Here is a 13,912-nt window from a genome sequence, read left to right on the forward strand (position 1 = left end):
CCACTTTTTTTGGGGTATTTTCTCATCGTCTATGAGTAAAAACATAAAGTACATCAATTTATTTAGTAAATGTTGGTGCAGTTATTTTTAAACTTTGGGGAGAGTCAGGTTGTCATTTCCTTCTCATCTTTAGCTCTGTTTTAAAATATTTAAGTGGTAACTGTATGGAAAGTATACACTATTCCTTTAGAAATGTCTACTGTGATTAAAAAGCTCCTAGTAGACAAAAATAAATAAATAAATAATATATGTCTATCTATATGTCAGTAAACCCGACAAGCTCAAAAGGTAAAGAAGTGCCAAAACATAACCATCATTAGATGTTTTTGCAGCTGCTGTGCAGTTCTCACCATTTTTGCTGTTGACTTTGACTGTATTGGAGGAGAGTTGAAGAGTTGCTCCACCCTTGCTCGTCTGAGGGAACCTGAAGTCTTGCACCTGACCATCAGTGCTTAACACGTACACTTCCAACACTGAGAGAGGCAGGAGGTGAGAAAGAGAGTATTACTCACAGGCAACCTTTCAAAAGCAGTATATGGTGTTTTAATAGAGCTCAAACATTAAGGCCTGGCAGGGTATGTGACTTGAGGTTCATAGTACAAGTAATCGAATTCAATATTATGAACATAAAGTGTTATTTAGTTTAAAAAAAAAAAACATATCAAGTTGTTGGTTGGATTTGTGAAAGCCTCCAAGGCAAGAGCAAAGAAAAAATAACAAGGGCGGCGACAGAGGATGAGCAAATGCAAGCACACAGTCTCTTGCAGCATGAATGTCAAATATTCATAGGATCAAAAATATCATTGAGCTTTTACTTTTACTTCTTTCCCCTGTGTGTTCAGATAACTGTGGGCTTGACGAGCAAATCTCTGAAAATCCTCCAAATTCTTGCGGTTTCTCTCTCTCCTGTATGCCAGTTACCGGGTGGTACCGCCTTTGATGTGTGAAATTACCGAAGGGTCAGGAGGACACAAGTATCTGCACATTCCCTCCCATCAGCCTCACTTCCTCAGATAGATGGCTTCTGACAGACGGAGACGAGGAATTGTCCACTGGCTGCTCTCCCCCTCTATCTAGTTTTTAGCTCTCCCTCACTTTTCCCTTGTCTTGCCCTTGATGCTTGCCTGGAGGTGCTATTCGGGCTTCAACAAACTGCTAATTAGGAGCAACAATCATTTTCACATTTTATTCAACTCTTGAAAGGAGGTCAGGTAAGCTGATTCTCTGAGGTTTTTATTTCATATTTATGCTTCTCCATGGAGTAATATCTCCTTTAAGCAGATAAGTGATGACGTGACAAGCTCATAAAAACCCTTCTGAATGCAGCGCTTACATAGCCTATATACAGAATATTTCACAATGTATTAATCAGTCCTTTCGGTAGAGACAGAACAACTAGTCCTTATCAGCTTAGCTAACTAGCTCTTAATAGGAATAGCTTGGAGAGGACAAATAGAGTGCTGTGTGAATAGAACAATGCCATTCAATCGGTTTCTTTGTTTTCCCCCAGAGGTCTGTACAGTTCATCTTGTAGCACACGTTGAATGAGGCGACTTTACTATACAAGAGAATGATTAAAAATCAATGAGGTATAAGACAAAAAGGATGTGTGGGTGATTATACGAAAGCTATGAGTAGAAATATGAAAGTTCACTGCACAGTTCACTTAAAAAAATGAAATTGTTGCTAATAAACTGCCTGTGTGGACACATTTGCTTGTTTGTTTTTTTGTTTGCTTTTTTGAGAGAAACTTTTTACTGCGACATCAGCAAGTTATTCTTCAGGAATAAAATGAATACCCTGAAGACAATTTTACCACTGAGTTTGAAGCTGTTTTACAGAGTGTAAAGACAAAAGGAGAAATAATCATAGATTTTGATTGGCAGATGTGTGCATTTCAGTTTATACGTTTCATAGTAATTGGAGAGGAACTTACTGATATTCTCTGCAGGCACCTTTACGATTGCTGGCTCAATCAGATTTTCTGCAAGGACAAATGCCCCCTCCTCCAGAGTATCCAGTAGCATTGTGGCGGCATGTGATTGTTCTGTGGAATTCATGTCTTTCCAGGATTTCAGAGCTTCCGGCCTCAGGAGGTTGTCAACAGTGTCCACAATTGCCTGTATCCATGGAGACAAGTGAAATGTCAGCTTGCCATTTCCTCCCATCATAACTCCAGTTTAATAACAAAGAGCAGAGACTGGGCAGCAAATGATAAAAAGGACATGCATGGCCAACAGTGACAGCAGCAGCAACAACTGAAATATCAAGATCACTTTCTCTGAAAACGAGATTTAAGGACGTCAAGGGTAACTAAAATAATAATGATGATAAAAAATGCGATATTGGTATGTATTATTTAATATTCTGTTTACAAATAATAAGTCCAATCTGAGGAAGCCACTTTTGGACCAATTTTTGTTATTGAATAATAATAATAATAATGCTTGAGGGGAAAAAGTAACACAAACCAAATGTTTTTCACTTGACTGAATGAAGCCCTTTACAATGCTGCCTTCTCAGTTCCTGGTTTTATGCAGCTATTTTCCAAAAGAACAATTATCTCCATGAACAGTCTTATTTCCATAACAGGATCTGCCCATTATGGCCTTGAATACCATTCTCCTGGATGAAAGGGAGCATTAACATGAAATCCTTGTCCACAGTGACAGTATGAGTCAAAACGAGGAAAAATTTGTGCTTGTTTTCAATAGCAATCCTTTCATTTCCTGCTTTCTGATAAGCAGCAAGTAAGCAAAACATTCCACAAGACCCACACAAGTATCATATGTAGATAAAACAAGTGTTTCCTTTGACCCTGGTAGTGTGGGTTCATTCATCCTGCCTGGCAAAATCACATCATAGTGTTGCTGACTTTCTAAAATCCCACTAAAGACAGACAGTTGTACAAAAATTCAAACTCTAAAGCAGGCCTTGGTGAGATAAATCAAAGTGACAATTTAACCATAGGTGCCATTAACCACAGCAAGGCCCTCCACAATAACGGTAATTAACCACAACAAGCCCTTGCTCACTGTACCAATTAGTCACAGCAGTGATTATCCAAAACACTAATTGACCACAGACAGGATTACCCGTTTCATTGGAATAGCAAAAAAGGGATCAACCAAAGTCTGCACCAATATATGATTAACCGCAGCATTTAACCACCAAGCTCATATTAACCACAGCAATGATGACTATATCCAGACACAGGGCTCTCAGAATGTCTTTCTATCTTGAGCTCAAGCGCAGAAATCAATCTCCGTGGCCCTGACCTTGCAGGCAACTGGAAGCTGCCGAGCTGCGACTATGAAGAGAGTTAAGTATGTGAGTATGTGTGATGCATGTGTGTGTCTGACTGTGTGTGGTGTGTGTCAGTGCGTGTGGTGCATGTGCATAGGAGAGGCCAGTAATGATTACAGGGTCAGAGCCATTACAACCAGGCAGACACTAAATGGTCTTCCCCCCTGGTGAGCCAACCTCAAAGTAACCATCATGTCCAAAAATGGGAAGAAAAAAAAAATCTGCTGTCTCTAATTTGTGTAGCACAGAGACAATGTGTGTTCTGATTGAATCCTTTTTAATTCTCACCCGGGTGGAAGTCACAGGGGTGCTACCAGGGGAGGCCAACTGGTACTTTTACTTAATTCCTAACTTCAGCAGATAGACTTCAGATAGACAATGCTAACATGCTGATGTTTAGCATGTGTACTCTCATCCATGTTTTTCACCTTAGTTTAGCATGTTGGCACGCTAGTGTTATACAATTAGCTCCAGCTGAGGCTCATGGGAATGTCAAGCATTTCGCAGTTGTCCTATTTAGTAGTAGACAAATTCATCCAATACTTTTAATGCAGTTTGTGTCAAAATATGTCCAATGTTAACACACTGCTATAATACACATCATTTCATATTCTTCATGACTTCGGAGACTATCATTGTATACTATATAGTACCTGTCAAATAAACATCCAAACATCTACTTAGAAATCACAGGAAACAGATATTATTTTGTAGTACTGGCCTGGCATTTACTTCAGTATCAATTAATCTAGTGATAGTTACCTATGCATCAGTGGGTTCTGTGCAAACTGGTACTGCTTAGAGCTATATCGACATGACTTTTAATGGTAAACAAATACTGTAGGCGAAGGTGGGGATAATTTCTAGGTGTTGATAAGGGGCAGCTGCCTTGTTTCTGAGGGAAGTGTATTGTCTTTTTCTCACAGTAAAATGAGACCCCAAGTAAAAACAACCCAAATGTACACAGAGTTCCCACGAGGCAATGTGAAATACAAAATCTGGTCATCCGGTTTATGGTATGCAAGGTATCTCCTCTTGACTGTTTACACCATGCCCTTGTCTTTCAACACCCGAGGAAACAAACTCTGCCTCAGCAGAGGAAAAGCAAAATGGCTGGAGGGGAAACTGAAAAATCAGAATGGAACCCAAACATATTAATGGGCTCAGAAATTAATCCCATAGATAAAACTCAACTGCAATGAGAGAGGAGTTTTTTTTTCTTGCTATGGGGACAAGGGAGACTAAAAACTGTACAATATAAGCAAGTGAAAATTGAGCACGCTGCCACTTTGATCATACTTCTGGCTGACAGGGAGGTGCAATTACGACCGTGGGAAGGCAATTATTCACACAACGTCTAAAGAGCCAACAAGAAAGATGGAGAGAGAGAAAGAAAGAGTGGGGGAGGAAGAAAAGGAGGAGAGAGAAAAATGAAAGAAAGATAACAAAAAGTGATAGTGCACTTTGGGGGAGGGGAGGGGCAAGACAGTGTGATACTGACAGCAGCTTCCTCAGATGGACAGAATGAGAGGAGAACAGCCAGCCGAGTCAGACGAGGAAGCAGTCAAATCTTGTACAAGCAGGTCACCAGACACATATTACAACAAGGCGAACAAGGACATAGAGACAGAAAGGGCTGCATGCTGCTGGTCAGGATCAGGTTTTAAAAAAACAACATGGAAAGCCTGGTAGTTATACCTTCATGTATGCCCTGCATGTCTTCTCTCTTTTTTGAAGCTTTTCCATACAACAAGAAGATCAAGCACAAGAGACAGATTGTAGAAAGGGTGATAAGAGCACAAAAAGTATTAAATCATGCCACTTACCATACATTGCAGAATTAATAAAAAGAAGAAAAAGCACTGGTCTATGGACTACAACTTTAAAATGATGCTCTCAATGCTTTTTTTGGAGTAATGGTGTCCAGATTCAAAATATATGCAGTATATGGATCGCATAATAGTAGGGTGAAACAATGAGAAATGCACAGCAGTGTGGAGGAAAAGTGCTGAGACCAGACCAGAATTAGTGATGCTTTAAAATACATTGACAAGATAAACAGTGTGGAATGAGGTCATTTATATTTCAAGGCCTGGAGAGAATTATATAGAACTAGCTCTTATTAATGTTCCATTGTTGTCCATTATCTTGGCATTAAATAAGTTGGCTTCTCCAGCTAATTGAGTCAAACCGAGAAAAACCAGGTACTGTTGGTCTCAGACTGAATTAGACATCACAGATAAAAAGTTCTTGCTTCCAGATTACAACCTCCACATCACAAATACTTCAAGAAAACAATACAGAAAATATTTCACCAACTGAACTGACATTGCTGTCATGGACACCACCATTTACTTGGTGATTTGTGATAAAGAGCTGCATTCAACTTAAAAGGTCTTGTCAGTATTTTTGTTAGGTATAGATTCTTTAATGTAAAAAAATCCACATCATTCTTTCATCACAGGTTCATCACATCATTGATTTTCATTTATTTGTATGTATGACATGGAAATCAGTTGTTTAAGGTGTGATATCATCATCATCACTGAGGTTACAGTCAGGTTTCTGCAGTAACCCGTCTTCTGAAACATGCAAATGAGAAAGATATTTCTGTAATCAGGACAGGCAATCAGCTGATTTTTTTGGTCATGTATATAGATAACTGGGTTTCTAACTAATACTAAAAGTGGATGTAGTTTCACCTCAGACCCAACACTCTGTTGTAACATTGAGGTCCCAAGGTCCTGGCTTATCTGTACCTCAATTGCAGGAAGTGATAAGTTACACTTAAGAGTAAAATTTAGTCAAGTTGACAGTATTTCTAACAGACAGATACATTTTGTCCTCTCAGTAGCTTGTCATCTGTTACACTAAGTAATGGTTCCAAAATAAGTCAAGGTTAGAAGAAAAATCTGAATTCTGTGTATGTATATATGTGTATGTGGGTTTTGTTTTAACTAGCTACCATGTGTGTAAACTAATTGTACAATTTCCAGGTTTCTGCAAGAAACCTGTTTTTTGTATATGTAATCATGAATGTCAGGTCTGTTGCAGATTAAAGCAGTGCAGACTTTTCGAATCAAACTGCAATTAAACAGCATTAGCAGGCAGTAGAAATGTAACTTTAACAAGAGTTAATGCAGACTTAATGTTCACGCTGATAAATTGCACAAATGAAACAAGTTTAAAAAGACTGTTAATTGATTTTCATACCCTACTGAAATAAACGAAAACCAATGGATTCTTGGAATAGTAGGTGCTGTTAATAACACAGCAGCATGGTTCACTGCGATGTTAAGTATGTTTTGTTTGTGTCAAAAATAATAGAACATGCAATATCATTTAACTTCTGTCCTCGTTTCTTGTCACCAGACAATCACATCATGTTCTTGTTGATATTACAAATCACTGCAACACTATCGGTGCTGCAGCAAGAAACCTGTTAGCTCTTATCTTCAAATGTGTAATAGCAACGAGGGCATAAATGACGGGCGTCGTTTTGGTGAAAATCGCCTTGTTTACAGAGAAACTGCTGTCTAGAAAGTCTGAATAACAATGTAATTTTTCAAACTGTCACTCATCTCGCCATGGGACTGCCAGCAACTGAGAAATGCAAGTACGTCTTGGGTCTACTTTTCTCTCCATGTGATTACAGAAGCTCCTGGAGAGAGCAGTTCCACACTTGTCAGCAGTGAAGAGTAATTCTTTATGATGCTGTGGGGCTCATGGCTATTAGCTCTTTTAAGGTGGAACTGCAGAGTGACCCTCTGTTTCCAAGGCCTGGTAATTACCAGGATCCCAGAGAAGAATGAACCCCCCCACACACACACACTCCAGGGCTAGGCCTGCTTCCCTATCCACCTTACTTGATATTGTGTGTGAGCATGTAACCTGTACAGGAACAGGTTTGCGTGTATTACATGTAAGTGTTCTGCTAATGAAATTGCAGTCATGAGAGGTTACAATAGGCCAGACAGAAATTTCATGGTACCTTGTTGAAGCTGCGCCCAGCTGAGTCCTTCTCGCTGGGTCTGAGCTCCTGCAGCTGAGCATCCAGGATGTCCACGAGCTGCTCCATCAGGCGCACCGAGGAGCTGACGTCTCCAGCAAACACCGGGCCCTGTGTGTGGCGTGCCAGCTCATTGGCTAAATTAGCAGCATTTTCACCACTTCGAATCTAAAAACAGGAACGAGGAAAATGAGGGGGTGAGAGGATGTTAGCGAAGCATCAGTGAAGCAGTTCTGAGAATATGGCTTTGCAATGTGAAATAATAAATCCCATATGCACGTCAGTCATAATGCATTGCAGAAGTCCTGCAGAGTGAATCTGAACACAGGGATTTGCATGTTTAATGGAATATTACTGCATAAGTGTGATACACAGGCTTAAGAAAAGAAAAAAACCCCATGACAGATTGTCATTATTGTTGGGTGCATTGGTACAGTGCATTGTATTATCTGTGATCAATGTAATCCTGCAGTTATGTGATAAAACACTAATGTTGGTTGCACCGACCCTGCCCCAAGCTGCCTTCAATGCGCTGTCACCCAGTTTCATATCACGCACATAACCTAATATGACTCATATGATGCTTTTGTAGTCGTACCAGAATTCAGTGCCCTTGTCCAATGTCGAATATATGCACACACATCAATCAAAATGCCACTTTGGAATCCCAGGTAGAAAAGTCAGAAAGCTAATGCATGATTCATGTCATGTTATACAGACCTAAATTTTGAGTGGCAGAACAGGATGTTACTTTTGATACCATTCAGCCTCCAAGGTCTAATTCAGACTAAGAGATATCAAAAAAGCTACAAAATCTCCCTCTTGAAGTGTCAACAAACTAGTGGCATAATGGCTGCAGCTACCATCAAAGGCAAAGTTTGAATTCTTTTATTTAAGTAAAATTCAATATCCACACTGTTAAATTAAGCCAATTAAAAAAATTAAGATAATTATGCTCCGTTCACATCTGGTTTCACTAGTTTATAAGCCAATATGTAAAGTTAAAATATAAAGACACTCGCTTATCCTTTATCTTGATGCTGCCAACTGTGCGCTTAAACATCAAGCAGATTTTGTGTGCATACTGATGCACTGACAGGACATTTTGTTACGTCTTTAACACAGAAAATAGTCTGAACATGCTTAAAATCAGTACTCTCATATGGACCGGGCTCTTCACTTAGATCTCCCAATCATAATAGGTTGAGTGTTCGCGTGTTTGCATGACATCATTGTCTGTTCAGCCTACTGAAACCGTTATCTGCGCATCAGTATTAGTTGTCTACAAGCATGAATGTTGAACATCAAAGAGAAAAAGTCACAGAAGAAAAAAAAGCACTGGCTCTTTGATTCTCAGTAACTGACTGCAGATCTTGGCATTTACTCCTGATCTTTTAGATAGTTGATTTGATTCTGCTACCACTCTGTATTGCTACACTTGAAAAAGAAAGTATTTTCATATTATGTAGCAGTGACCAGTTCTTTCCTGGAATAACACAAACACACCGGGCAAGAAAATGGGAAATGGGTCAAAGGTGGCCATTTGACACTTGATTTCAGCTTTTTAACATGGGTGTTTACGGCTTTGGTATATTCTGCAATTGACACATTGAGGTTTTACCTTTTGTGCCACTTGAGTCACCCAGTGGGAGGTGCAGTTGCTGAGGTCTGGTCCTTTGGAGCACCAGGTCCCAGCCATAGTGCAGAGGAAGGAGGCGATGCCTGCAGTACAACAGAACAAACACAACAGTAGGAGAGAAGCCAAAAACTTGTTCAGATGCAATTTCCCCTGCTGATTCTTCATTCATTCAAAACCTCTGGTGCAGGGAACTAACTGTTTGGCAGAACAGCTATTTCCAAACCATTTGGAAGCCTTAGATGCTTTGTCTGGAAAAACAGAAATACTAAAAGATTAGGTTTCCTCATAGCTTGCACAAAGCGACTAGAAATAAATAAAAACAGCGGTTTGTAATTGTCTGTTAACATTTTGCAACTGTAAACATATTATATTCTCACATACTAATGATGTCTAAATAAAATACAAGATTAATCCTAATGGATGTAGCTTCATTGACAAAAGTGACAACATATGTAAGCCAAGACACTTTCCCTTTTCACCTTGACAGTCAAAACACTGTCTCTTTCTTGCTTTCATCTTCCTGGAGCTCTGCTTTATGTTTTGACAGTTCTGGCCCCCTGTATGATGGGATACTAAGGTAACTTGTGAGATTCCTGTGTGAGTACCATTGTCAACTGAACTGGTGTGACGATATGTGTAATCAGCACAGTGTTCCCTATACTACTGACTCCTTACATTTATAGAGGGGAGTTTAGCTATGAGATCATCTAATATGGACAATAAATTAGCACTGATCACTGATACTTATGTTCTGATAAGCAGAAATTAGTTTTTGCTCAAACATTTCATAATTACACATTAACACAAACAATGCATTTATAGCTTTAAATGAAAAGCTGAAATTATGCTGTATTATGGTTTAAAAACTGGCATTGCCTATAGCTTACAGTATATGCAGAAACAAATACAGAAATAGCAAGTTAATACCTCATTAAGCAGAAATAAAGAAGCAGCTAGAGTTTAACATATTTTGCTAAGATCTTTGAAGCTTTGTTTCTGTAACTTTTATGCTGCAAGTGTGATTTTGTGACTTTTTTTAAGAAAAGAGAAAAAACATGGTGCTCATCGACCCCCTGCAGGGTATTGTAGAGACTAATCAAGACTATTAATAATCGTGGTTTACCTCTTGTGCCTTTGGGACAGGGTCTTTCCACAGTGGTTCCAGTGTGTGTCTGAGGCCAGTCGATGGCTCTCCTCCTGGTGGCCTCACAGAAGCGTCTGGGTGTCGGTGGCATTTCTGGGATGGTGGGCTCAGCTGTACCTGAACCACGACTGTCCTCAAATGGATCTCTACCATCCCTTGGATCTGCTCCTGCTACGGTGGGATCACGCGGCCCCTTCACAGTGGGCATAGAGGTGGTGGTGACAAGGGTGGTGGTCTTGGGTATGGATGATGAGACGGATAAATCTTCAGTCGTTGGCACTAGAGTGAGAGGAGAGTGAAGCTGTCAGCACTCAGGTAATAAATGTCCCTGCCTTGAACTCCTGTCATTTCTAGGAATAGGAAAGCTGCAACTGTTCCCATGGCCTGCTGGTACTGCTACAGTTACTGCTGCCCATAATTCCTGGAAATAAAAGCTTCGTGGCAGCTTTCAATTGTAACTGCACCTTTCTTTTGCTCCTTCACTAAATAAAATCAAGACTAACCTGTCAGTGCAATACTTATATATCGCTTGCTATTTTTAGCTTGTTTAAGCCCATCAATAATCCAAGCAGTAGTGGTGGGTCATCCTTTGACAAAGCAGTAATTTCTTCCAACAGAGTCAGTACCACAGGCTGATTAAATGTCAACAATGAAGACAAAGGCTGTTTGCATTTTACTTCTTTTCTGCCTAGCTCATTTCTCTCACTTTGATAAAACTGGTGTGCCAAAAGAGAACTGCACTGCTCCAAGCAAAAAACAATACATCAGCAATAATATGATTCCACTGTATTCAATTCATGCTTGCCCTGCGAAGCAAATCTTTGTGTGACTGTGCATATGTGCAAGTGCGCTTGTGTCTGCTCCATTGCTCAGGTGTGTTCCTGCTTAAAATCACTGTGTGCAAACAGATAGATATCTGTGCAAACAGATAGATATCTGCCCGAAGACAACTAGGAAATGAAAGCAGAAATAGGAAATCTATACATTTTATACAGTATGAATAGCCAATATGAATAAAAGAACTCATGGTGAATGCTTGTGTGTATGTTTGTCTACATGGATATACCAGACTACTTGTCTCCTGCATAAATGATCACGCATTTTTACCCACAACCACCTGACTGTATTTCGAGATAAAAGCAGCTTCCTACAATGAGGTCTGCCATTGTCAAAGGCCCTACAGTGTTGTCTACGGGATCCCTGGGTGCTTCTGGGAAAATGCAATATCATGCTATCTGACACTCCATCATCAGACGCGTATCTACATTTCCTGAGAGAGAACGATGACAAAGCCCTACATTTCTCATTTCACACTAATCAGCCAGTCAGGGGAGTCTTTGCTGTTTTATTCCAGTGAAATATTTGAGTTTAATACAAAGCTGATATCTGACAATGTGCTCAGGAGGCCACAGCAAGGAGGAAACAGTGTTCCTGTGATGCTCACTATAAAAAGTAAACCCCAAACCACCCTATAGTGAGCATGAATTGTGACATTTTATTCAATGACCTTTTCCCTTGGCAGGAGCCCTGGCTAATTACCTTGCACACATTCAGCTATTGTTTGTCTGTCATCAACACATTCACAGGATGGCCTGGACACGATCAGAAAGACTTAAGTTGGTACACACAGCAAAGAAGGTGTTGTAAAATTACTCCAAGGAAATAAGTAAGTAAGCCTAATAACAATTGGCAAAAAAAAAAAAAAACTAAATTTGCCAAGAGAGCCCAAGTAAAGAACTAAAAAAACTCAACTGAAAAATAATTGAAAAGGTCTTCATCTAATTCTTGGTGGAAAACTAGATCGCCAGTCTTCCTCTTACTTTTTTTGAAAATACAAGTAGATTTGATACTAAATACTTTTTATTTCTTAAACAGACAAATGACTAAAAGGCTACAATATAATGGTATAACAATTCTAAAAGTAACGCTTCAAATACATTATGTATGACTAATGAAGATTTTTTATTGACTCAGGAAAAGTTTGATTCATGGTTCATAAGCTGACTTGGTTGATTCAATATACACATATAATGCAATACAAGGGCAAGTGTAATTAGGTTTCAGAATATTAAGCCTCCCGATACGTGAGCAAACTTTTGCTTTTCCGCAGGCTGATATAAGCTTTAATATGCATCTGCCTGTAACAGCATTCTTGCATCACCTGATTAACCTGCTCCTGAGACTGTAGTGCTTAAATCAGGAGTCTGCACCTACACCTCACACATTTCAACACAGATTATCATACAGTATAGAGAAATATGTTTCTTCATTTTAATGTTTTTTTCTCATCTTGACAAATGTAAATGGAATTTGATAGTATATAGTATCTTTATTGCTTCAATAAAGAAGGCATAAAAAGGTAATACAATTTGAAGTAGAGTTAGAGGTTCTGTTTTTTGGTGTTAAATAGGACTTTAAAGGCACTGAAATGCCATGTTCTCAATTAGCCTCTTACAATAACCAAAAGTTTTATAGTAAATTTAGAACAAATTTGGTTAGTAAAAAAGAGATTAAATATTCTGTTCAGCCTTGCTACTTTCATAAATGCACATGTAATTTTGAATATGTCTATCTAGGATTGCACCTAGCAATTACTTTCATTATCAATTAATCTGCTGATTATTAACTTGATTATGTGTAAGTCTATGAAATGTTAAATATTCTGAAAAAGAATAGCTATCACAGTATTCTGAGACCAAGCTAACATTGTCTATTTTTTTTTTTTTTCACTTCATGGTCAGATCACTGTCCTTCTCATGTTCACTCTTTCAGTCAGAATCATGAAAACCTATTGCTTTAATTAGCAGGAGCACTCAGATTTTGGCTGAGTGATTTTTTTTTTTAAATCAAAGCCGAGCTATAATCTTGCATGTTCATAGTCAGTGTTTCTTGGGTTTGATTTCAGAGTAGTATGTGAACAGCATCAAATATACAAAATATATATTCGATGCTACATCAAGTAATGGGCTTGTCAGATGTCGTTGCATCTGTGGACTTATTCTGATATCTCTGCACCATGCACACTACAATTTTCTTTTGATTGCGAACAGCAGATTCCCCTCCAGTAAGAGCTCTATGTCCTCTGATAGCACTCAACCAAGTGAGGGCTGCACCAATTAGCTACCATTTCTCTCAAGAGGCAGTGAAGTCACTCTTCATGGGCAATACGACACCAAAGGCATACTGTTGCCATATGCTGAATTATACCTCTTGTAAATAATGGAATAGTTTGAGACTGAACACTTGAAAAATGGCTGTCACCAGTCTAAACAGAGCATGTAAATTGGATAGGAGCTAAAAGGAAGGAAAATCATTATGCAAGATCATCAGTCAAGACATGTAGATGAGGCAGAATTAGTTTTATCGTTTTATAGCCCTCCAGAGTCATTTCAGTATATGCAGGGAAGATGACAAAAAATATTAAACTGTAATCTAGCGATCAGAGGCTTAGATATTGTGTTTGTCCTTGATTTTACAGCTTACACCACTGCAATAAAAATACATTTTTATTTTAGCTTACACACTTGCAGTCAGAGCAGTAAAAACTATCTACCTGTCCCTATAAATGCAGGAACAAATGGATCATAAGCAGCCTAATACCTGCTATTAGGGAAGAGCAATGACAGCTTGCAGCCAAATCAAGCTGTTTTAATTGGTTTAATTTGTGAAGATAAATTATTTACAAGGCTGCTCCTCATTACCCAATAACAAATAGACTCATATAGTTTAAGAAAAAATCAAATAGACTCAGCTCAGTAAAAAAAAAAAAAAAAAAAAAAAATCTTCCTTACAATATCAGGAATCTGTTTCTCAA

At 38.8% G+C, this 13,912-nt stretch overlaps 1 protein-coding gene across 2 annotated transcripts in view; it reads right to left on the bottom strand.

Annotated features, from left to right (window-relative positions):
* The window catches only part of adgrl2b.1 (adhesion G protein-coupled receptor L2b, tandem duplicate 1), a 78,951-nt gene that overhangs the window by 18,173 nt on the left and 46,866 nt on the right, over positions 1–13,912 (bottom strand). For both annotated transcript variants that reach the window (XM_026313493.1, XM_026313491.1), the window contains exons 6-10: positions 10,078–10,377; positions 8,937–9,037; positions 7,298–7,483; positions 1,937–2,120; positions 351–473 (exon numbers count right to left, since the gene is read on the bottom strand). In XM_026313493.1, the coding sequence (XP_026169278.1) occupies positions 351–473; positions 1,937–2,120; positions 7,298–7,483; positions 8,937–9,037; positions 10,078–10,377 (894 nt within the window). The remainder of the gene's footprint in view (positions 1–350; positions 474–1,936; positions 2,121–7,297; positions 7,484–8,936; positions 9,038–10,077; positions 10,378–13,912) is intronic.

This window comes from Mastacembelus armatus, chromosome 17 (assembly GCF_900324485.2).
Source record: "Mastacembelus armatus chromosome 17, fMasArm1.2, whole genome shotgun sequence".
NCBI lineage: Eukaryota > Metazoa > Chordata > Actinopteri > Synbranchiformes > Mastacembelidae > Mastacembelus > Mastacembelus armatus.